The sequence below is a fragment of the Etheostoma spectabile genome, chromosome 15 (genome assembly GCF_008692095.1).
Source record: "Etheostoma spectabile isolate EspeVRDwgs_2016 chromosome 15, UIUC_Espe_1.0, whole genome shotgun sequence".
In the NCBI taxonomy this organism is placed as follows: domain Eukaryota; kingdom Metazoa; phylum Chordata; class Actinopteri; order Perciformes; family Percidae; genus Etheostoma; species Etheostoma spectabile.
Genome location: NC_045747.1, coordinates 24,198,857 through 24,222,986, shown reverse-complemented (window position 1 = coordinate 24,222,986; position 24,130 = coordinate 24,198,857). Strand labels below are relative to the sequence as shown.

The 24,130-nt window shown below is 44.2% G+C and overlaps 1 protein-coding gene and 1 long non-coding RNA gene across 2 annotated transcripts; one reads left to right on the top strand and one right to left on the bottom strand.

Annotated features, from left to right (window-relative positions):
* Positions 1-804: 804 nt before the first annotated feature.
* LOC116702846 (uncharacterized) lies at positions 805-14,632 on the bottom strand. Its single transcript, XR_004335268.1, has 3 exons — positions 14,568-14,632; positions 5,480-5,484; positions 805-815 (listed from the first exon to the last, which is right to left on the bottom strand). It is a non-coding gene; the product is annotated as an uncharacterized LOC116702846 (long non-coding RNA).
* On the top strand, positions 8,072-22,373 carry LOC116702835 (CCN family member 1). The gene is given in 6 exon segments (XM_032537320.1): positions 8,072-8,318; positions 11,369-11,579; positions 16,708-17,154; positions 17,730-17,908; positions 22,038-22,053; positions 22,056-22,373. Coding segments are annotated over 6 exon segments (1,191 nt in total). The 5' UTR covers positions 8,072-8,267; the 3' UTR covers positions 22,343-22,373.
* The last annotated feature ends 1,757 nt before the right edge of the window (positions 22,374-24,130 follow it).

Here is a 24,130-nt window from a genome sequence, read left to right as displayed (position 1 = left end):
TGGTTAATGGGGTGGGCAGCATCACCGTATTCACCGACAAACAGGTACAGGTGACCCAGTTTGCTTTGACCCCGCTGGGAGAGCCAGAAGCCTGCGTGCTATGGCCGACCTCAGTCATCACAGAGGTCAAAGGTCGGGGGGGAATGACACTCTGGGACAGATGACCACTTCCTGGCATCGTTGGTACTGTTGCACCTGATCAGACATACAAACATCACATTCATGCATTCATATTTATTGTACAGGAAAGTTAAAAAAAAAAAAAGTAACATTACATTACAATGTAAAAACGGGTCTGACTCAGTTTTAAAAACTGGTTTTCAGCCGGTTCCTGTTCTGCAGAAAACATAAAACTGTTGTGGTTTGGGGTTTTTGTTGGGTTTGTTTTCCCGTTTCTGCCTCCCTGTGACTGTCTGTGTTTTCCCCGGTCCTGTGTGCTTGGTCCTGTCTCATCCCCCCGGTAAGTGTCTGTATGTTTCGCATTTTGTTTAATTTTGAAATCTGTTTTCTGTCCTGTCTCTCCTCCAGGCTTGCTCCCCGTGTTTTCCCGCTCCTGTGATTACCTGATGTTTTCCACCTGTTTCCCCGCCCTCTCGTCACCTGCCTCTTGTTGTCTAATTACCTGGTGTATTTTAGGTCTGTGCTCCCCTTGTGCTTCGTCTGATCATTCTGTTTTGTCAGCCTTCCTAGTTGGTGTGTTCCTGCCGTCTCTTCGTGTTTCCCTGTGTATGTTCCTGCCTGGGCACAGCCTTCGTGAGTTCCACCTAAGTTTGCTCCTCGTCATAGCCTCTCCCTTCGTGTTTTCTGCTGGACCTCTGTTTAGACCCCTGCTTCGCCCTGCCTTCTGTTTGGATCCTTGTTTGGACTTTATTCCCCGTGCCAGCCCCCATTGTGTTTGGAACTTCTGCTGTGCTACGTTTTGTTGAACTGCCTTAATAAACTACCCTTGGTTTACCTGCTTATTCTGCCTCCGTGCTGCATTTGGGTCCTCCCCTCCGCATCCCGTCACAAAAACATGGTTACAGCACGTCGGGACAGACATTAACACAAGACATCGACATGGAAAGATACATTTAGACAACTAAAAACAACAATACAGTTACATAAGGACAAAGACATTTATACAAGAAATCAGCTGGGCTAAACAAATACAGACAGCATATGTAGTGGCCTGAATTCACTCTCCCATCCAGGCTGCACAAGCCAAGAGGCAAGGCATTGAACTGGTCTACAAAAGAGGTGCCAGTGACCTGATTCAGCAGTTTTTTGGATATTTCTACATATTCATAAGTGTATCTTGTATGAACGACCAACCTGGAGAATTGTCGACAAGTCGACGATCTGATCTAAGGAGCGTGGTTCGACTGCCAATCTCACAGTCAAATCTCACAATGTCTAAAAAAAAGTGGCCACGAAACAAAAGATAATTTAACTGGGTCTTTACAGGGGTACTGGACATCTGATTTTACATAGAATTGCTTGGTTTTTCTCAATAAATTTAGCCTATTTTGGTATACATGTCATCCTATTAATAATAGGATTTTAATTCGGATAGCTTCTGCCCAAACTTTATTTGTACTACCTTTAAATCATTGTTATACTGCTCATTTTAGCCTAACTTATTATATCTATCTGTAAAAAGTCTGTCTATAATACTAGCTGCCTGTATATATATTCACAGTACATATTCACCTGTAAACTCTGTAAACCATTAGTACATTATGCTCATTGTACATATCTGTAAAATTTTGACTTATAGTAATATCCAGCTGTATATTATAATCAGTACATATCCAGCTGTATATTATAATCAGTACATATCCAGCTGTATATTATATTCAGTACATATCCAGCTGTATATTATAATCAGTACATATCCAGCTGTATATTATAATCAGTACATATCCACCTGTATATTATAATCAGTACATATCCACCTGTATATTATATTCAGTACATATCCAGCTGTAAATCTTGCTCACAACACTAGTTATCTATATATTATATTCATAGGACAAACCTATCTGTAAAATTCTGTTTATAATAGTATTAATCTCTATATTTATCCAGTACATATCCATGTCCTGCACTTATGGAACCAGTGTATATCCTGCACCTGCTGCTATTGACCTTCTGGTTAGACCTGAACTGCATTTCGTTGCCTTGTACCTGTGTAAGGACAATAAAGTTGAATCCAATCCAATCTAATACCGTTGATAACAATTAGAAGTAAGGGGATTCGTGTGGACAGAAATCGGATGAGTACTCCGGCGCTGGCTCATGATGAAGCTGAGGTTTCAGGTTTCGGGACAAAGCATGCATGAATGGCAGGGTGTGTATACACAGCGTTCCCCCTCCCAGCCTTTGTGTTGGATTTTGGTCCCAGCTCCCTCCCCATACAAAAACCCACATGTCTATATTTGATGATAAGAGCCAGCCAGCTGGGGAGAGCACCCAGTACCAAGCCTAAAGCTGATTGGGCCGAGAAGATGATTACAGCTGATGACCTTATATTTACTTCAATTAGTGTGAAACTGTATCCACGGGGATGTTCGTTTGCATCTCTTTTTTTTAAATGTTGTGACTCCTCTCTTGTCTGGCTGATGCCACTGGTCTGTAATTGGGAGATCCTGAGATGTCTGTTCCTTATGTACACCATGGTTGATTACAGTCAATTAAGCCAAATGCAATATATATACAGTATATAGGTGTGGGTGTGTGTGTATTTAAATATATATTTGGTAGCACAGGAATTTGTTTTTCTCATCTGTCTTGGAAGGTTTGAGGTCTTGAATATCTTAAAACACAGAACCGTATAATGTATTTTAGGGATGTTAGGATACACTTAACCTTAAAATATGATTTTCTCTGGGATTTTTTTAACAAAATGAGCTACAGACAAATGACTGAACAATATTCCTTTATTTAAATAATCTGTGTGCAACTGAAGTTGTAATTTATCTAAAATAACAAACGTGCAACACCAATTAAGAATTTGATTTTTGAAACAAATCCCACATCAAAATGACTAAACAAATAGAAATCTGTTCAAATAAATGAACTAAGAAGACGTGGCGACGTCTAAAGTGAAATCTGTTTTTTTTTTAATTATCGCCACCGTTTTTTTTGTACACCTTTATGGTTGATTTGTAACTGATTCCAGATGCATCCTTACATCCCGACTGTTTTTACAATAAAGTACGCCGCCACACTCGATGAGAGGGAATTTGTGAGCATGACATGAAGTAAATCTTGACAGGAAGGAGTTTGGATGTGTGTGTTCAGACGCTCGTACGGGACGACACACCTGACAGCTGTGTGAGTTGTTGTTTGTGTGTCCTTTTCCCAGCTCTGCCCTTTGACCCGTCTATGTTTCAGTGTTTGGGAAGTCAACAGTAGAGTTCCTGTTCTTGGTTTAAAAATAACTTTTGGGACTTAAATTCCTCGCCTCCCTCCATCTCCCTCTCTCGTCCTTTCTTGCTGGTACTTTCCCTTTGCTTGTTTGGTTTTTCTTTCCAAATTTTTCTGTTTTGGAACAGGCTGTGCACTCTTTTTTTCTTTCAGACACCTAATATCTACTAGTACACACACACCACACACACACACACACACACACACACACACACACACACACACACACACTCACTCTTTCACACGCACTTGACTGTAGGCTTGCCCCCTCTTGGTTGATGAATTGACTAATCGGTTTAGTCATTTTTTATGCTTTTTCCCAAGCTGAATGACTTATTTCGTATAAGAAACTCATGAGCACATCTCTGGGAAACACAAGAAGAACAAAGCGCTGCTTTTGCAGATCTGTCGATTGAACGGACTAATCGATCGGTCAATAAAAACCGTATTGGGATTAGTCGACTAGGAATTTCTAGCTCCGCTTGACTCTTCAGATTTGAAAAGCAAGTCGCTTTTGTGTTCTCATGGTAGCAGCTGTCGCCATGGTCCCGCTACACGTCCTGCGATGCCATGTTACATCCTGCTACTCTGTCCTGCTGTGTATCCTGCTACGTCCTGCTACGTCCTGCTGTGCCTGCTACGTCCTGCTACGTCCTGCTGTGTCCTGCTACATCCTGCTACGTCCGTGCCTGTGTCCGTACGTCCGCTACGTCCTGCTACGTCCTGCTGTGCCCTGCTACGCGCTACGTCCTGCTAGTCTGTGTGCCTGCTACGTCCTGCTACGTCCTGCTGTGCCCTGCTACGTCCTGCTACGTCCTGAGTCCTACGTCCTGCTGTGCCCTGCTACGTCCTGCTACGTCCTGCTGTAGCCCTGCTACGTCTGCTAGTCCTGCTGTCTGCTACGTCCTGCTACGTCCTGCTACGTCCTGCTGTCCTGCTACGTGCTCCTGCTACGTCCTGCTACTCCGCTGTGTCCTGCTACGTCTGCTACGTCCTGCTACGTCCTGCTGTGCCTGCTACGTCCTGCTGTGTCCTGCTACGTCCTGCTGTGCCTGCTACGTCCTGCTACGTCCTGCTATGCCCTGCTAGTCTGCTATGCCTTGCTACGTCCTGCTACGTCCTGCTACGTCCTGCTGTGCCTTGTAACGCTGCACAGTGCCCTGCTAAACCATGAACTACAACAAAGAACTACTACAGACTACTGTTGTTTGTGACTGTTATTGCCACCTTCATTCTAACCCCAACCGGTCGTCAGACACCGCCTACCAAGAGCCTGGGTCTGGGTCAAGGTCTAGGTCTGGGTCTGGGCCTGGGTCTGGGTCTGTCCCAGGTTTCTTCCTAAAAGGAAGTTTTTCCTCGCCACTGTCGCACTGTTGCTTGCACTGGAGGAAACTACTAGACTGTTGGGTCCTTGTAAATTATAGAGTGTGGTCTAGACCTGCTCTGTAAATTGTCTCGAGATAACTCTTGTTATGATTTGATACTATAAATAAAATTGAATTGAATTTAATTTTAATCCACTGACATCACTTTACTCTCCTGTCCTGGATCCCTTGCTCCACGCATGTGTCTTACACCTCTCTCGCTTCCTCACCCCGTCTCTGTCTGTCTGTCTGTCTGTGTGTCTGTCTGTCTGTCTGTCTGTCTGTCTGTCTGTCTGTCTGTCTGTCTGTCTGTCTGTCTTGTATTTCCACTGACTTTGTTTTTTAACTGTTTCTCACCTGCCGTTGCTCCCTCCCTCCCTCCCTCCAACCATCCCTAAGTCCTTTTACCCACAGTGACATCAAGAGTTTTCCAGCGAACTCTCAAAGCAGACTTGTGTCACTTTACGTGTTGTGTTAAACATTAAACATAACGAGTTGACGTTCGCTGTCAGCTCCGCGTGTGAAGGTCAGCGCGCAGGGCGAGTTCCCAGCAGCAGCGTCCAATGAATGAATCCACTTTCGGTGTGTTGGAAAACGCTGCACGTTTGTTTATTATGTCTAGGAGGGAAGCCACCAAGACCAAAAGTGGAAAAAAAGACACGTTCTTTGATGAGTCAATGGAACTTCAATGTGAATACAACGACACATGCTGTCCTCGTGAACCGTTTGTACACAAAGCTAAAGGTTAAGCACTGTGACTCATATGTACTTCATGTATTTACTGCTGCATGCATTGACTCCAAAAACACTTTCAACCTGGGGGGCAGAGTTCGTGTCCCGGGGAAAACGTAAAATCTTCTTTGAAATCCAACCCTAACCCCAACTCAACCCCATCTAACCCTAACCCCTCTCTAACCCCCATCTAACCCTAACCTAACCCCTATCTAACCCTAACCCCCATCTAACCCCTATCTAACCCTAACCTAACCCCCATCTAACCCTAACCCCAATCTAACCCAAACCTAACCCTGCCAATGCCTTGGGGACCTACTCACTGTTGGATGTTTAAGTGTTTTACTCACACCAGTGGTCCCCTTGTGCCCCTCGCAGCTCCCATACAGGGTGGTGAGTTTTAACCCAACCCTAACCCCTATCTAACCCTAACCCTAACCCCAACTTAACCTCATCTAACCCTATCCCTAACCTAACCCCTTTCTAACCCTAACTCAACCTTAAACTAACCCCTATCTAACCCTAACCCTAACCCCAACTTAACCCCCATCTAACCCTATCCCTAACACTAACCTAACCCCTGACTAACCTAACCCCTATCTAACCGTAACCCTTACATGTGCCTGTGCCCCATGCAGCGGCCGTTCAAGGCGTTGCATTTTAACCCAAACCTAACCCAAACCTAAGCTAACACCTAAACTATCGTCAAACTCAACTGGCAACTGCCCGCGAGAGGACTGACTCACAGTCAGCTTTTGTTGGCTAAATTTAACTGGAAAGACCGCTTAACTTACCGGTCATGTGACCGGTCAGCGTGAGACCCCCCCCCCAAAATTCCTAGGATCACATAGGAATTGTTGTGCATAAAACGCATTTCTCTTTCTGTCAATGTGTGTGAGAAGATTTCAGTGTTTTTTCCTTGTTTACCCAGGTCTGTTACATCACCTCCGCACACTGATGGAGAGAAATGGTTTGTGTGGGAAGAGGATGACGCCTGGTGAATACATCAATTTGCCCACTGTGTAGTCCTCTGTGTGTGGTGTGTGTGTGTGTGTGTGTGTGTGTGTGTGGTGTGTGTGTGTGTGTGTGAGTACTCTACAGTGTACACATTTCAGCAAGAGGGCAATTCAAAGTGCTTTACATAAAAGATTAAAGAGCACTTAAAAACAAAACAAAAAAAACATTTGTTGAAGAGACTATAACAAAGCTACCAGAGAATAAGACAGGTATGAAATACAAGAACAAAAGTTACAGGGCCGTGTGCAGACATGATAAATGCATCACAACAGAAACGTCTTCAGTCTTGATTTAAAGAGAACTGAGAGTTGCAGATTCAGATATAGAAAGGTTTCAAAATGGCATCGCCATTCATTTTTTATCTCAACCGAAACATCTCTACATTTAACCCTCACATTTACAGTATCAGTGAGTGTATGTGTACGTGTGTGTGTGTGGTTGAGGTTGAGCGTGTGTGGATGTGTGTGTGTGTGTGTGTGTGTTAGGTGTGTGTGTGTGTGTGTGTGTGCGTGCGTACGTGAGGTTGAGAGTGTACGTGTGTGTGTGTGTGTGTATGATGTCTGGTTTCCGTGTGTGTGTGTGTGTGTGTGTGTGTGTGTGTGTGTGTGCGTTTGTGTGTTTTGTCTGATGTCTGGTTTCCTGTGTGTGTGTGTGTGTGGTGTGTGTGTGTGTGTGTGTGGATGACAGGTAGATTATCCTCACCTACGCTCTGCACTCTGTAACGAAAACCTTAAAGAAAATTAACTAAAATCTGTTTACACGTGTGTGTGTGTGTGTGTGTGTGGTGTGTGTGTGTGTGTGTGTGTGTGTGTGTGTGTGTGTGTGTGTGTGTATGGAGCGAGAGAGGCGGCCTGGGAACCTCTGAGTAGGTAAAAGGGATGTGGAGGCTAAAGACAGGATATGGAGGGAGGGAAAGAGAGTGATGAATTACAACGGGAGATTATCACAATCATCTCCAACGTCACTGTCACTCGATCACGTCGTCACACGCAGCTCTGACAAAAATGTCTATAAATCTACTTTATCTGTCCATCTCTGTCCGTCTAAAAGTCTTTTTATCAAGTGCGAGGAAAGGAAGTTCCTCCCTGTTTTCCAATGGCCGCCCTGGCCCCGAGCATTCAGACTAGCAGCTGAGTGTATTTATTATTTATTATATTTATTTTACTTTTTACAAAGCAGCAGGTGTACAGAGGCGTGCGTGTGAAAAGAAACTTTAAAGCATTGAAAATATTATTTTTGCTCGCTCAAACATAAATAAATAAATAAACACACCAACCAGAAGCCAGAGGTCCTCTTTGGAATGTAGTAATTCAGAGTTTTTTATGAATGACTGCATTCATGCTTGGCCACGCCCCCTTCTCTCTCTCTCTCTCTCTCTCTCTCTCTCTCTCTCTCAAACCTCCTCAGCTCTCTGTTGTAGCAGCTAAGCCCCGCCTCCTTTCCTCCCCCCCCCCCCCCTCCCTGTCTGCAGACCTTGGCTGCTCCCCTGCCTCCTGATTGGTTAAAGGAGCTCTGTGGTGGGCGTGGCTTCCATAAAAAGCGCAGGGCTGATATAAAAACAAGCCTCGCCAACTGTGATCGATGGAGTTTCTACAAGTGATGGCAGAGGTCAAAGGAGCGTCGTGCATTTGGGATTTAACCTTTGTGGACACAAGCTGTTGTTCCTGAGCCTGTGGTGGATTTTATTTTTCTGTGTGTTTTTGTTTTGTAATTTTTTTCCCTCTCTCACCTTTGACCGACAGCATGGGGATCCTGCTTTTATTTGCTGCCTTTCAAGTGCTGACAGTCGGCGTGGTGAGTTCATTTTCAGTCTGTTTGGCTTCATGTAAACACATGAACTCGTGTGTCCATACTCTATAGTCCCTGACGCCTGTTTTCATTTCCATATGACCTCCTTGTCCCTCCCATTTTATGTTGCATTTCAAAATAAAGGTAAAAAATCATGTTTTCTACTTATTTGGTTGCACACAAGTGATTCATATGTACCTGTCCCACACTAAATGTCTCCTTCCATAACTCTATGTCTGGCTGTAATCTTTGGACAATCTGTGGTGTAATATTAATTGTTTCCAAACTGGGGTTCGGGGGACCAACAGAGGTCTTTAAGGGAAGTTTCAGGGGCCCCTTGAGCAAAATGAGCATCAGGATAGCGTTAAAGCTTATGAGAATGCCTAAAAAAAAAAGTAGTATTTGCAAAATACAACAATGAAGAACTTGCAGTGATTCAAAAAGCACTGTTAAACTATATATTCTATACTATACACTTATGTTGTTGTTCAAGTGGAGCCAATGTGATCCGTTATGTGTACAGTTGGGTTTAGTTAAATCTGTAATAATGCATCATGTTTCATAAGATCATCACATGCTTCGTATGTGAAATTGTCATCTGTAAAACTCGTGAAGTCAAAACTGTCAAATTCAATCAAGTGGAGTGAAAAAGTACAATATTTCCCACTGTTATGTAATGAAGTAGCAAGCATTCACATGAGAAAATATACTACATAATATACATTCCACCACTTTTTTACCAACGCGTGTATCCACAGTTTAGACACTCATTTGAATCTGAATTAGCTGATGGGACTTGGTCTTTTAGGGGTTTTTGGGAGTGTTTAAAGGGGGTCTTAACCCCCACATCTTCACTCTTTACAAAGTATACAGCATGTAAATAAGCCTCTATCTCTCTGTAGGTCTGAAGTTACACTACTGTGCAGTAGAAGTACAATATCTCCCTCTGAAATGTAGTGAAGTTTCATCTGTAGAGCACATTTCAGCAACAGGGCAATTCAAAGTGCTTCACATAAAATCAGTTAAACAGATAAAACACAGGTACAAACAGTTAAAAATCATAAGCATTAAAAACCGATAAAACACATGAATAGACAGAATAGAAACATTAGGACACATAAAACACAAGAATAGAAGTTACAGTGCAGCATAAGAAATTTAAAGAAATGAGCAGTCATTTAAAGAAAGGCAGCATCCAAAAAGAAAGGTGTTCAGCCTCGATTTAAAAGAACGGAGAGTAGCAGCGGATCTGCAGGTTTCTGGGAGTTTGTTCCAGATATGAGGAGCATAGAAACTGAACCCTGCTTCACCCTGTTTGCAGTGAAGTTTCATTCCACTGTTGCCTATTTGTTTACCTATTTGTTTACCTCCGTATCCAGAGCTAAGGTCTTGGTATTTTAAGGTTTGTTTGTGAGTGAAGGCTGTTTTAAAGTTAAGGAGTGTTTCTTGACCTGAAATAACCTGAAACCCTGTCACCCTTTTTTACAAAGTACACAGCGTGTAAACAAGCTTCTATTGCTCGGTAGGTCCAAAATTACACTGCTGTAATATCACCCAAACGTTGTACAAAAGGAGACAAAAATACACTTAAGTAAAGCTGATATGAACTCACTGCACTCTGTAAGTGACTTTTGGGTTAGAGATCAGATTAGATTAGATTAGATGATACTTTATTCATGCCACAGAGGGGAAATTCCCTTGTTGCAGCAGCATTTTCTACAATGAAAACAAAACAAACACACAAGAAAAACAGGCAAACAACAGACGACGTGCAGAAGGTAGACTGAAGTAAAGTAAATGGGCGTCATATGAGGTATTATAAAGTAAAGTGCAGTGACCATAGTACAAGAAAACAACATCGCAGTGTAAGTAAGTGACGTTAAAATTAAATTTAATATGTAATTAAAGTGATAATGCGAAAGCAGGTAACCATAATATTAAAGTTAAATGTAGAAAAGCACAATATAAATGTAGAAAAGTATAATATAAATGTAGAAAAGCACACTACAAATGTAGAAAAGCACAATATAAATGTAGAAAAGCACAATATAAATGTAGAAAAACACACTACAAATGTAGAAAAGCACAATATAAATGTAGAAAAGCACAATATAAATGTAGAAAAGCACAATATAAATGTAGAAAGCACAATATAAATGTAGAAAAGCACAATTGGATGTAGAAAAGCACAATTTAAATGTAGAAAAGCACAATATAAATGTAGAAAAGCACAATATAAATGTAGAAAAGCACAATATAAATGTAGAAAAGTATAATATAAATGTAGAAAAACACACTACAAATGTAGAAAAGCACAATATAAATGTAGAAAAGCACAATATAAATGTAGAAAAGCACAATATAAATGTAGAAAAGCACAATATAAATGTAGAAAAGCACACTACAAATGTACCATCTGTGAAACTGAGTTTCTGCACACTTAATCCTGCAAAAGCACGACTTTAAATCTCGTTATTCACCATAAATGTGCTCATGGGTATCTTGAAAATGAGTAATTAAGCCTGACTAAGTATAAAAATGACTTATCAACTAAAGAAATCTTAGACCAGAACCCCAGATTAGATTTCGACCAAGAGTTGACATCACTAGATCATTCCTTGGTGTTCACTTTGTTACACCCCCCCCCCCCCCCCCCCCCCAACCGATGATGTCAGACTGAGACCAGGTCCAAGGATCTCCCAAATTCTTCGGTTGTTCACCTGCTGGGATTCGTCGGTATAGAGCGAGAGAGCGAGAGGGGGAGCGAGAAACAAAGATGTAGGAGCTGGAGGGTGGAGGTTGGGAGGGTGGGGGGGTCAGAGAGCGTTCCTTTCATCCCCGCATGCCCGGCAAATGCCAAGCGGAAGACGACAGAGGGTCCCAGATACCCCTGTGGGGGCTCGGGGGGGGGGGGGGGGGCATTAAGCCTCGCACACTTTGAGGAATTTCTGTGATCTGTGTAACATGAGTCAAGTCTATTGTCCCCGCTGGGTTCCAGTGTGGTTCCCCCTGGTTCACTAAAGCTCCCCCCCCCCCCCCCCCCCCCCTTCACGTAGGTGTCTGCTGGCTGTCCAGTGGTGTGCGGGTGTCCGGCGGGCCCCGTCCTGCCCCCCGGGGTCAGCTCGGTGCCGGACGGCTGCGGCTGCTGCAAGGTGTGCGCCGCCCAGCTGAACCAGGACTGCCACGACGGGCGGCCCTGCGACCACCACCGAGGCCTGGAGTGTAACTATGGCAACGACGTGGGCCGGACCCACGGCATCTGCAGGGGTACGTACCCCGGGGGGGGGGGGGGTTGGTGCACAGACCCGGTGTGTATGTATATACATGAAGCCCCAAAAACATCTGGATCGCCCTCTGGTGGCTGGCTGCACTATAGCTCATAAACCCCGCCCCCCTCCATGTTAGCGGATGGGACATGGATCCCAAAAAAATCAAAAAAAAATCAACAAAAAATCTAAATACACGTCAAGTTATTTCTTCCCAAAGATGGTTTCTGTCATTTTAGGTGGTTTTGATCACGCGGATGTTGATTGTGTTAATTGTTCTGATCAGACTGGTTTGTATGAGTTAATTTATGTGATAAACACGGGGTAAAACGACATGATTGACAGCTGGGATTGGCCCTCGATTTTGTCAGACAGGTGTGTGGGCGGGACATCCGTACTCTGCCGCCCAATCACATGTGCCAAAACAGGGCTCCGGGAAGTGCGCCGGGCCGGGAAGAAGTGGCCAAACAGTGGAATTACAAGACGTTTTTGTTACTTTTTTCAACATCTTTTCACATTTTAGTCACTTTATTTGACATTTTTCCCGCTTTTTTTACACTTTCATTAAACTTCTTTTACAATTGTTTTTTCTCTAAATGTTATGAAATTGACCAAAAACACAAATTCAATGAAATTAGTGAACTGATTACGTATTTAACTTGTTTGTCGTTTTTTTCCCAAATTATTTAAGCTTTTTCTTTTACATTTGTCACTTTTTTTTTTTGTTACATTTTTGTTACTTTTTTTTACATTTTTTTTACATTTTTGTTACTTTTTTGTTATTTTTTTTTACATTTTTGTTACATTTTTGCTACTTTTTGTTACATTTTTTTTACATTTTTGTTACTTTTTTTCAACATCTTTTCACATTTTGTCACTTTATTTGACATTTGTTCACATTTTTTTGACATTTTTGTCATTTTTTTGACATTTTTGTCACTTTTCTTGACATTTTTCACACTTTAATTAAAATTCTTTTACAATAGTTTTTTTCTCTAAATGTTATGAAATTGACCAAAAAAACACAAATTCAATGAAAGTAGTGAACTGATTATTTATTTAACTTGTGAGGAACGTTTGTCGACTTTTTCGGAGCTTTTGAAACTTTCGTGGGGTTTTTCCCAAAATTCTTAAAGCTTTTTTTTTTTTTACATTTGTCACTTTTTGACATTTTTGTTACTTTTTTCAACATCTTTTCACATTTTTGTCACTTTATTTGACATTTTTCCCGCTTTTTTACACTTTCATTAAACTTCTTTTACAATAGTTTTTTTCTCTAAATGTTATGAAATTGACCAAAAACACAAATTCAAAGAAATTAGTGAACTGATTATTTATACAACTTGTTTGTCGTTTTTTTCCCAAATTTTTAAAGCTTTTTCTTTTATATTTGTCACTTTTTTTTTCTTTTTACATTTTTGTTACTTTTTTTTTACATTTTTGTCACTTTTTTGTCATTAAACTTCTTTTACATGAAATAGACCAAAAACACACAAATCCAATGAAAGTAGTGAACTGATTATTTATTTAACTTGTGAGGAACGTTTTTTGACTTTTTCGGAGCTTTTGAAACTTTCGTGGGGTTTTTCCCAAAATTCTTAAAGCTTTTTGTTTTTACATTTCTCACTTTTTTGATATTTTTGTTACTTTTCTTCAACATCTTTTCACATTTTGTCACTTTATTTGACATTTGTTCACATTTTTGTCACTTTTTTTGACATTTTTGTCACTTTTTTCAACATCTTTTCACATTTTAGTCACTTTATTTGACATTTGTTCACATTTTTGTCATTTTTTTGACATTTTTGTCATTTTTTTGTCATTTTTGTCACTTTTCTTGACATTTTTCACACTTTTTTACACTTTAATTAAAATTCTTTTACAATAGTTTTTTTCTCTAAATGTTATGAAATTGACCAAAAACACAAATTCAATGAAAGTAGTGAACTGATTATTTATTTAACTTGTGAGGAACGTTTGTCGACTTTTTCGGAGCTTTTGAAACTTCCGTGGGGTTTTTCCCAAAATTCTTAAAGCTTTTTTTTTTTTTTTACATTTGTCACTTTATTTGACATTTTTGTTACTTTTTTCAACATCTTTTCACATTTTAGTCACTTTTATTGACATTTTTCTCGCTTTTTTACCCTTTCATTAAAATTCTTTTACAATAGTTTTTTTTCTAAATGCTACGCAATTGACCAAAACCACACAAATTCAATGAAAAGTAGTTAATATTATTTATTTAACTTGTGAGCAGCGTTGTTGGAAACCATCCACGTTACTTTTTTGGAAAATTTATTTTGAAAGAAACCAGAATTTCGGATAGAGAAACTTCTTCTGAAAGGGGGTCAAATTTGCCCCGAAGACCCCAGGAGGGTTAAGATCGGGCGTTGAGTTCGGGGTTAAGCTCGGGGGTGGATGAGGGTGAATGTGTGACTTCAGGGTGGGGTATCTGGCTTCCTGGACTTTCTCTTTGATAGGGTCTCGGGGTTTGAAGCCTGTGCCACGTTTTCAAAAAGCACCTTCATGAGCCGGGGACTGAAACCCGGCCAAGTCCGGGATTTATATAAGCAGCTCAGTGGGTACACAAACAGCCCCGTGAAACACATGCATGCACAGTGGTATTTTTATGTGTGTGTTTATTTGGGGGTGTTTCTATATAAAGGAGGGGGGGGGGGGGGGGGGGTATCTGGGGTGTTGCACGGGGAGTCCCGCTCAGGGACGGACATTGTAAACAAGTCCAAATGCCTTTCGGATCTAAGAATAGAGCCGGCTTCATGAATGTGGAGATGGTGTGTCTCTCAGTCTCTCCTCTGATCTCCATGTGCATGAACAACTTCCTGTTTGTTCGGCCCCAGAGCAGAGTTATTATAGTAAACTAAAACGAAAAATAAGCAGTTAAAAGTGAGTCTTACGAAAAACTCCAACCTTTAAGAAAAACTCAAACTTGCCAGGTTAAAGGCCCTGCTATGCCATGAACTACTACTACTACTATTTCTAGTCACTGTTCCATTAACTTTAACTGCAACTGTTATTGCCGCTGTTCATCCCCCCTAGACCTGTCTAGACCTGCTCTACCTCTAAAGTATAGAGTGGTCTAGACCTGCTCTACCTGTAAATTATAGAGCGGTCTAGACCTGCTCTACCTGTAAAGTATAGAGTGGTCTAGACCTGCTCTATCTGTAAATTATAGAGCGGTCTAGACCTGCTCTACCTGTAAATTATAGAGTGGTCTAGACCTGCTCTATCTGTAAATTAGAGAGCGGTCTAGACCTGGTCTATCTGTAAATTAGAGAGCGGTCTAGACCTGCTCTACCTGTAAATTATAGAGCGGTCTAGACCTGCTCTACCTGTAAATTATAGAGGGGTCTAGACCTGCTCTACCTGTAAATTATAGAGCGGTCTAGACCTGCTCTATCTGTAAATTATAGAGCGGTCTAGACCTGCTCTACCTGTAAATTATAGAGGGGTCTAGACCTGCTCTACCTGTAAATTATAGAGTGGTCTAGACCTGCTCTAGAGCGGTCTAAAAAGTGACAAAGAAAGAGTAATTTATTTTGACTAAAACATAAAGAAAACGTCAAAAAAGTGACAAAAGAATTGGAATAAAACTGACAAAAATGTCAAGAAAAGTGTAGAAAAAGAACAAAAAATGTTGACATTTCAACCCGAAAAAAAACAAAGTTGCAGGTCGACAGGAAGACGAAACGAGGGCTAAAGACTCAACGTCACAGCGATTCTCCATGCACGTATTCTGGATGTATTCGCAGCGACAAACGTCTGAGACATTATTATACCTTAAATTAAATTGAAAAGCAAAAACTAAAAGTTAATAAAAACTATCAGGGTGTCCTGATCAGCTTTGGCCCCCAATCCTGATCCGATTTAAAAAAATAAATAAATAAATAAATAAAAATATTGAATATCTGCCGATACGGAGTCCCAATCCGATGCTTGTATTTGCCTGCAGTAAACAAAGTAACTGAAAGATATCTTCATCTTAAAGGGCCCATGTTATTAAAAAAAAATAATCCCCTTTTCTGGGATTTGGGGGGTCATTTTGTGTCTCTGGTGCGTCCACACGCATGCACACTTGGAAAAAAAAAAACTACCCATGCTGCTTTGAGTGAGATACGCTTCTGAACGTCCTCCGGGCTTCCCAGCAAAGATGTAAACAGAAGTGAGATGTCTCACTCTGCAGCTAAAACAGAGAGCTCAACACACAGGGTGAAAAGAGGAGCTGCAGCAATGTGCAGTACAACACAAATATGGGGTTTTCTGAAAATGAAACCGTGGAAACCTATTTTGATACAACCTCTACATATAATTATGAACCTGAAAATAAGCAGAATATGAGTGCTTTAACCCTTAAAAATAGACGTTTGTTGACGCTTTTTGTAGATGTTTTTAACTTTTTATTAAGTTTTTGTCCCTTTTGTCAACACTTTTTTTCAAGGTTTGTCACTTTTTTTTACGTTAAACACTACGTAACACTAACTTATTAACTTTAGTTTTACAGTTATTTTTGGAATTTATGGTCAATAAACCTCATTTATAGGAAATTATACCTAATGTTTGAGTTAGAAAAGCAGAAATTAGGAATTATTGAGACTAAAATTAAAGGAATGGATGTTGATGATGATCACAGACTGGAATATGTCAACTTTTACTCAACACTATTTCAACAACACTTCACTTTGTTTTACAATGCTATAAAATAGAATAAGACCCAAAATTAATGAAAGTAGAGATTTGTACTTGGCAAAGAGCGTTGGAATCAATCATGTTATTTTGGGGAATTAATAAGAACATTGATATAGGACAACGGGTCAATTTGACCCGAGGGTTAATACCTTTAACTTAGCGCAGCTAGCATTTTTGTAAAACACATAAAATGGCGTGAAATGTACTCAAGGTGATCGGGGGGGCACGCCCATATCGCCTTGGATCCGATACTTCCTGATCTCATCGGGACATCCCGAATGAAAACTGATTAAAAAATTCAAAACTGTAATTAACAACCCTGCTTCAGAGTTTTCTTCCCATCCAGAACAGTTGATATCTGAACCCGTTTTGTTCTCCAAACGCGTTTTTAACCAAAGCCTTCTGTCTACTTCCTGTCCCCTCAGCGAAGGCCGAGGGCCGCTCGTGCGAGTACAACGGGCGGATTTACCAAAACGGCGAGAACTTCAACGCCGGCTGCAAGCACCAGTGCACCTGCATCGACGGGGCGGTGGGCTGCGTGCCCCTCTGCCCCAGCCACGTGCCGCTGGCGTCGCCGTCCTGTCCGGCGCCGCAGCTGGTCAAGGTGCCGGGCCAGTGCTGCCTCACCATCGACTGCCACAAGGGAACCCCCCTGGTGCCCCCCGTGCACCGCCGACCCCAACCTCCGGCCTACCCGCCTTACCCGTTCATCCCCTACCCGGCCTACCCCTTCCCGAAGCCGTACCCCAAACCCTACCGGAAGCTGTTCCCCTACAAACCCAAGAAGGAGAAGGACACCCTGGGGAACGAGCTGGTGGAGGGGGGGGGCGGGCGCAGGTGGGACAAGCCACGTGGCAACAAGCACCTGGCGGGTAAGAGGGTGTGCCGCCGTCGCCGCCGCCAACAACCGCCGCCGCCGTGTCGCCTCAGAGTCTGTTTCCTCCACGCAGTAAAGCATCATGTTTGTGTTTTAGCCATTTTAGCTCCCGCTGACGCACAAACGGCTTCACTGTGAGCCTTTTCCTCTGCATCTACGCATGTGTGTCCGCATTTATGTGAGGCTTGTTTTCCACTGGCTCCTTGCACACCAGAGGTGCTCACACACACACACACACACACACACACACACACACACACACACAAGCACATACCTCTGTCACCCAGCTTTCCCCTCTCTGTAATCACCCGCTATATGCGTCAGTGTTGCCTGTTCACTGAATGAAGCTAGTGTGCTTTGCATCCCTGGACCTCTCCTTTTTTCTTCTCTCTCTCTCTCTCTCTCTCTCTCTCTCCCTCCCTCCCTCCCTCCCTCCCTCCCACTGGCCCTTTTTCAAACCCTCTAAGCTTTACTTCTCCCCGATTTTTGCTCCTCGTTTCTTTGACTCTCCCCATGTCACATCGGCTGTTGTCCTCTCTCACACGTCCTCTCGTTTCGTCTCTCTCCCAGCCTGGAAACAGGTGGCGGATCAGTGTGCGGTCCAGACTACGTCCTGGTCCCAGTGTTCCCGGAGCTGTGGGATGGGCGTCTCCTCTCGGGTTACCAATGACAATGCCCGCTGTAAGCTGATCAAAGAGACGCGTCTGTGCAACATTCGGCCCTGCAGCTCCATGTCCATGCCTGTCAAGGTGAGGAATGTGTGCTAAGGTTCTCAGGCTACATCCATTTTACTACATTTTGGGTTAAAAATGGATATCTTGGGGCGCCCCCGTGTTCCAAGGCTTAGTCTGTACCGCAGAGGCTCAGGGTGAGTATGACTGGTGGCCTTTTGCTGTATGTCTGCCCCCAATCAATCTCCACTTTCCACTCTGTAACTGTCCGATCCATTAAAGGCCAAAACATCATCTTACAAAAACAAAACAAATATCTTTTTCTACGTTTACATCTACACTACTCCGGCGTTTCCGAGCCCCTAAAAACTGAGACATTTGGAAACACTGCCGCCGCCCCCGTTTTGGTTTGAAAACTCCGGGGTTGCTTTGTAAACTGTGACTCCGCTCTGTGACGGAGCATTTTAACAGATTTTTGGGAAAAATATGGCACATGGCAGATACCTGAGTTTAGGAATCTGTATGCGTAGAGAAAAAGTCAAATTGTTGCATCCTCACTAAAACTGCGACTTTAAAAAGTGCGTGATCTCTTCATGGATGGAGAGTAGAATCATTTACAATGGACAAAAAATACACATTAAAAGTAAGTTCACAGAAACTTACATGAATTTGAGTGAACACACTGCTTCCAGGGTACAAGCGGCCTAAATGGGTTTCCTCATGAGGGGGGGGGGGGGTCCTCCCTTAGAAATGGGGTGAGGAGCTCAGTCCGCAGAGAGGAGCTCGGAGTAGAGCCGCTGCTCCTTCACTTCGAAAGGAGCCAGTTGAGGTGGTTCGGGATCTGGTAAGATTCCTCCCGGGGGGTTCCCTAGGGAGGTGGTCCAGGCACGTCCAGCTGGGAGGAGGCTTCAGGGAAGACCCAGGACTAGGTGGAGGGACGTCCAGCTGGGAGGAGGCCCTTGGGGAAGACCCAGGACTAGGTGGACGGACGTCCAGCTGGGAGGAGGCCTTGGGGAAGACCCAGGACTAGATGGAGGGACGTCCAGCTGGAAGGAGGCCCTTGGGGAAGACCCAGGACTAGGTGGACGGACGTCCAGCTGGGAGAAGCCTCAGGGAAGCCAGGACTAGATGGAGACGTCCCGCTGGGAGGAGGCCCTTGGGAGACCCAGGACTAGGTGGACGGACGTCCAGCTGGGAGGAGGCCTTGGGGAAGACCCAGGACTAGGTTAGGACGTCCAGCTGGGAGGAGGCCTTGGGGAAGACCCAGGACTAGGTGGACGGACGTCCAGCTGGGAGGAGGCCTTGGGGAAGACCCAGGACTAGGTGGAGGAAGTCCAGCTGGGAGGAGGCCCTTGGGGAAACCCAGGACTAGGGGAGGGAGTCCAGCTGGGAGGAGGCTTCAGGCAGAACCAGGACTAGGTGGAGAGATTATATCTCCACCTGGCCTGGGAACGCCTCGGGACCCCCCAGTAGGAGCTGGTTGATGTGGCTCGGGAAAGGGAAGTTTGGGGTCCCCTGCTGGAGCTGCTGTCCCCGAGACCAGTTGATGGATGGATGGATGGATGGATAGACACTGCTTCCATGTCCCATTATAACTCTGTCCACAGCGTTGACTGCAACAAACTGGATATGGACAGTAGATCAGCATCCCTGAGGGTACATCTACACTACAAGGTTTTGGTTTATGCCTCTTTCCGCTCTACGCCGGCATTACCGAGCCAGTTCCACCCCCTCGTCCCTCCAAGATAAGACTCCCCGCTCTTACTTTTCACCGTTGTTGTTCTTTCTCTAAAGTATTTCCTATATTTTTAACTTCTACATCCATGATTTTCAATCGCGGAGTAACGTCATCCAATCCGCTTCCTGTTTCGCACACATGCCCAGTGTGTGTGAACGGTCATGTGACACGTGATGTCAGACGTGTTCGTGTGGACGGAGATCAGTTCTGCTACCGGAGCTGAAACTCTCGTGTGGAGGGAGCTCGTTTTTGTCTCGAAACACCACCTGAGAATAAAAACGTACGGTCAGATGAAGCCTCGTAAAGAGATAAACTGCCATTCCAGACACACTGCTGAATAAATACAGGAACGGATGCTCTCAAGGGCTCTGATTGGTATTAATATCATGGCACGTGTACACACCCCCACCCCTAAATCCTGCTGTCGCTGAAGCCCTTTCTGGTCCATTCTGTCTATTCCCGGTTCTGTTGCTGTGTGGAAAACATCAGCAGCAGGATGACGACAGAGCCAAACGTTTCCTGTGGATGTCCCGTTATAAATGGAAGTGTTTTTGAAATAGTATTGAGTAAAAGTTGACATATTCCAGTCTGTGATTATCCATCAACATCCATTCCTTTAATTTTAGTCTCAATAATTCCTAATTTCTGCTTTTCTAACTCAAACATTAGGTATAACTTGCTATAAATGAGGTTTATTGACCATAAATTCCAAAAATAACTGTAAAGCTAAAGTTAATAAGTTAGTGTTACGTAGTGTTGAACGTAAAAAAAGTGACAAACATTGAAAAAACTGTTGAAAAAAGGACAAAAACGTAAGAAAAGGTCAACTTAATCTCCGGTCAACTTTTCAAAAGTTTTCTTTTGTTTTGTTTTAACAGCTAAAAATTCCCATCTTTGTTAAAAGAGCGCTATGAAGTTCGGTTTTTGCTCGCAGGTTTCTCTATAGAGCCCCAACCCCTATAGGTTTCTCTATAGACTCCCTACAGGTTTCTGTGTGGAGCCCTGACCCCCTATAGGTTTCTCTATAGAGCTTCCCCTACAGGTTTCTCTATAGAGCCTCCCTACAGGTTTCTCTTTAGAGCCCCGACCCCCTATAGGTTTCTCTATAGAGCTTCCCCTACAGGTTTCTCTATAGACTCCCTACAGGTTTCTCTATAGAGCCCCCCCCCCCACAGGTTCTCTATGGACTCCTACAGGTTTCTTTGACTCCTAAGATTTCTATAGAGCCTCCCTACAGGTTCTCTTAGAGCCCCCCCCCCTACGTTCCTACAGGTTTCTCTATAGAGCCTCCCTACAGGTTTCTCTATAGAGCCGCCCTACAGGTTTCTCTACAGGTTTCTCTATAGAGCCGCCCTACAGGTTTCTCTACAGGTTTCTCTATAGAGCCTCCCTACAGGTTTCTCTACAGGTTCTCTATAGAGCCTCCCTACAGGTTTCTCTATAGAGCCTCCCTACAGGTTTCTCTACAGGTTTCTCTATAGAGCCTCCCTACAGGTTTCTCTACAGGTGTTCTCTATAGAGCCTCCTACAGGTTTCTCTATAGAGCCCCCCCCCCTACAGGTTTCTCTATAGAGCCTCCCTACAGGTTTCTCTATAGAGCCTCCCTACAGGTTTCTCTATAGAGCCCCCCCCTACAAGACGACCACCATTAAACTCAAAAAAAGTAATTTAACCTTTCCAATGACTCAAAACTGTTCAGTTAAGGTAAATTAAGCTAAAAACTTGCATAGTCCCCTTTAAACACCACAACAAGAATGAGTTTGACATAAACCCCATGACTGTTAAGAGCTGTTGTGACAAAAGAAAACTGTGTGTGTGTGTGTGTGTGTGTGTGTGTTCAGCTCTCTCACATTGAATCTGTGAGACCGTGGCTGTCCGCTGCACCCAGCGTCCCCCTTTGCTAGGACATTTAAAGAGCCCTCGAGTCCCCCACGCGGTTTCTCTCTCACATTTCAAACACCACCCCCTCAGAAACCTTCTGCCTCCCCCTGATGGCTTGTTATGCACCTGTTCCTCTGCACCCTCCCGATGTTTGCAGAGCTGCTCCGTGGGTGTTAATGTGCATCAGTGTCAATCGTTAACTATCGCTGGCACGTCCCTGTCCCCCCCCCCCCCGTCCGTGCTTAACTGCATTAACTCTGTTTTTCACGTCTCGAGGCTTGTTTAATGAGTTATTTCATTTAGTTGTGTGGTGTGACTGCTAGGCAAATGCTGATGTGATCCTATGGAGCTCCTAGTGTGTGTGTGTGTGGTGTGTGTGTGTGTGTGTGTGTGTGTGGTGTGTGTGGTGTGTGTGTGTGTGTGTGTGTCGTGTGTCTGTGTCTGTGTCTGTGTTGTGTGTGTGTGGTCTCCTTCTTTCACACCGCTGTGGAGGAGGGGTCTGGCTCGGCAATGCAGGACTACAGATCCGCTATAGCATGGCCTAGCTCCTCTCCCTGACTAACTGAATCCGTTCTTCCCCCCCCACAGAAAGGAAGGAGGTGCTCCGGACCCACAAGGCCCCCGAGCCCCACCGCCTGTCCTACGCCGGCTGCAGGAGCACGCGCCTGTACAGGCCCAACTACTGCGGCGTGTGCCGGGACGGCCGATGCTGCTCGCCCCGGCGCACGCGCACCGCCAGCGCGAGCTTCGCGTGCCCCGACGGCGAGCGCTTCAGCCGCGCCGTGATGTTCATCCAGTCCTGCAAGTGCAGCGACGCGTGCAACCACCTGAACGAGGCCGCCATGCCCCCCCAGCGCTGGCTCTACGGAGACACGCACAAGTTCATTGACTAGTGGCATCACCCCCCCCCCCCCAAAAAAAAACCTACATTCCAAACAAGACTTTATCCCCCCATAGAGCTCCCCAGTATCCAGTAGTTGTCCTTAGTGTATCTGTAGGAGTAGACGCAAGCGAGTTGACTTTTCTGAATTGGGGGGGGGGGAATGGGGACCGGAAACCGCCATGGAAACAGCAAAGTGCCCAGCCCCCCCCCCTCTTTTTGTTGTTCTTGTGTAGATAGTTTCTTCTGGACAAACATGGATGCAATCAGCTGCCATGTTGCTGTCCCTGAACTCAGACTTTTTGTAGGGGACACTGGAGCCACACACACACACACACACACACACACACACACACACAACACACACACACACACACACACACACACACACACACACACACACACACACACACACACACACACACACACACACACACACACACACACACCCCTTAACTGTCCGGCCAATAGTGAAGCTGGTCGTTGCTTTGGAGCCAAATATGAAACCTGCTGGATTCATTACGTCTGTGCACTCCAATAACCTAGTTTTGATAAACCAAATGAAGACTCACGGAGAAGCAAAAACAAAAATGGAGGAGCATGGAGATGGAGGAGCATGGAGATGGAGGAGGGCTTGTGTCTTGTTATGGTATTTTTGACTGGTATTTATTGTGGAGACAGACAGGATGACAGTGGCCTGCCACCAGGGAAGGTGGGCGGCGCTGTTATGGTTTGGGAGCCTCGGCGGGGCTGAACTGAAGGGGGGGGGGGGGGGGGGGGGACAGCTGTCAGCCATGAGAGGGAGAGGACTCCCCCCACAGATCCGGGGCTTGACCTTGGGGGGGGGGGGGGGAGCCAATTCTAATGATGGATGATGAAGGCTACAGGAGAAGAGACAAGAGTCCAACCTGATGGGGCAAGGCTTTGTATGCAGTAGTATGGTGGGGGGGTGGGAGGTTGGGTGAGGTGGGGGTGGGGTGGTGTTTATCCAGCTGGACTCGTCCCCTTGTCTCGGCGAGAGACAGACATTTAGCAGCAAGCACCAGGAGAACAAGCCTGGGATTCTGGCGCCAGGACGTGGACCTCCTGATTCTGTGCAAATTACAATCCTGACTCTGAAATGGCAGCGAGAGAAAAATCCGCCACTCTGGGTTGTTTTTGCTTTAAAAATAAAGTTTTTAAACGGCGTGTACCGAGGTAAACATGCGATTTTGGGAGTTGCGGCGGTTTATGACCTCTCTCTCTCTCTGAACAGTCTGGCCTGTAACCCAGCAGCTCGCTGAAAACAGAACAATAACTCGCTCATGTTTAAGGGTTTGTTTTTTGGGAGAAATGCCGTCGTCAGATGGCATCACTGTCACGGCCCTTCAGAGGACGGGGGGAGGGGGGTGGGGGGTGTTTGGGGCCCAGGGGCCAATAAAAACCAAATCCTGAGGACATTTCAGAGAGAGGATCTGTATCGTTTTCTTTTTTGTGGCCAAAATCCCTCGAAACTTGGGTTCAAGTTCACGCTCCTTAGCCTGGATTCAAGACCCGTTATCTCATGTAAAAAAGGACATTTTTAAAGAACCATTTTATTATTTCAAAGATGTTTTTTTTTCTCCCTTCTTGTGCCATAAGATAGTGGCTTAGACATGTTTTTAGTTTTTTTTGTGAAACTGGAAAATAGTTTTACATCTCTTGGCTTTTAAAGAAATGTTTTTTGTAAGTTGCCTCGAAGCCTGACAACCTCTTTAGGGGGTTTTAAACTCTAAACTACATGTGATGTTTTGTATAATTGTACACCATTGCTATTGTAGAT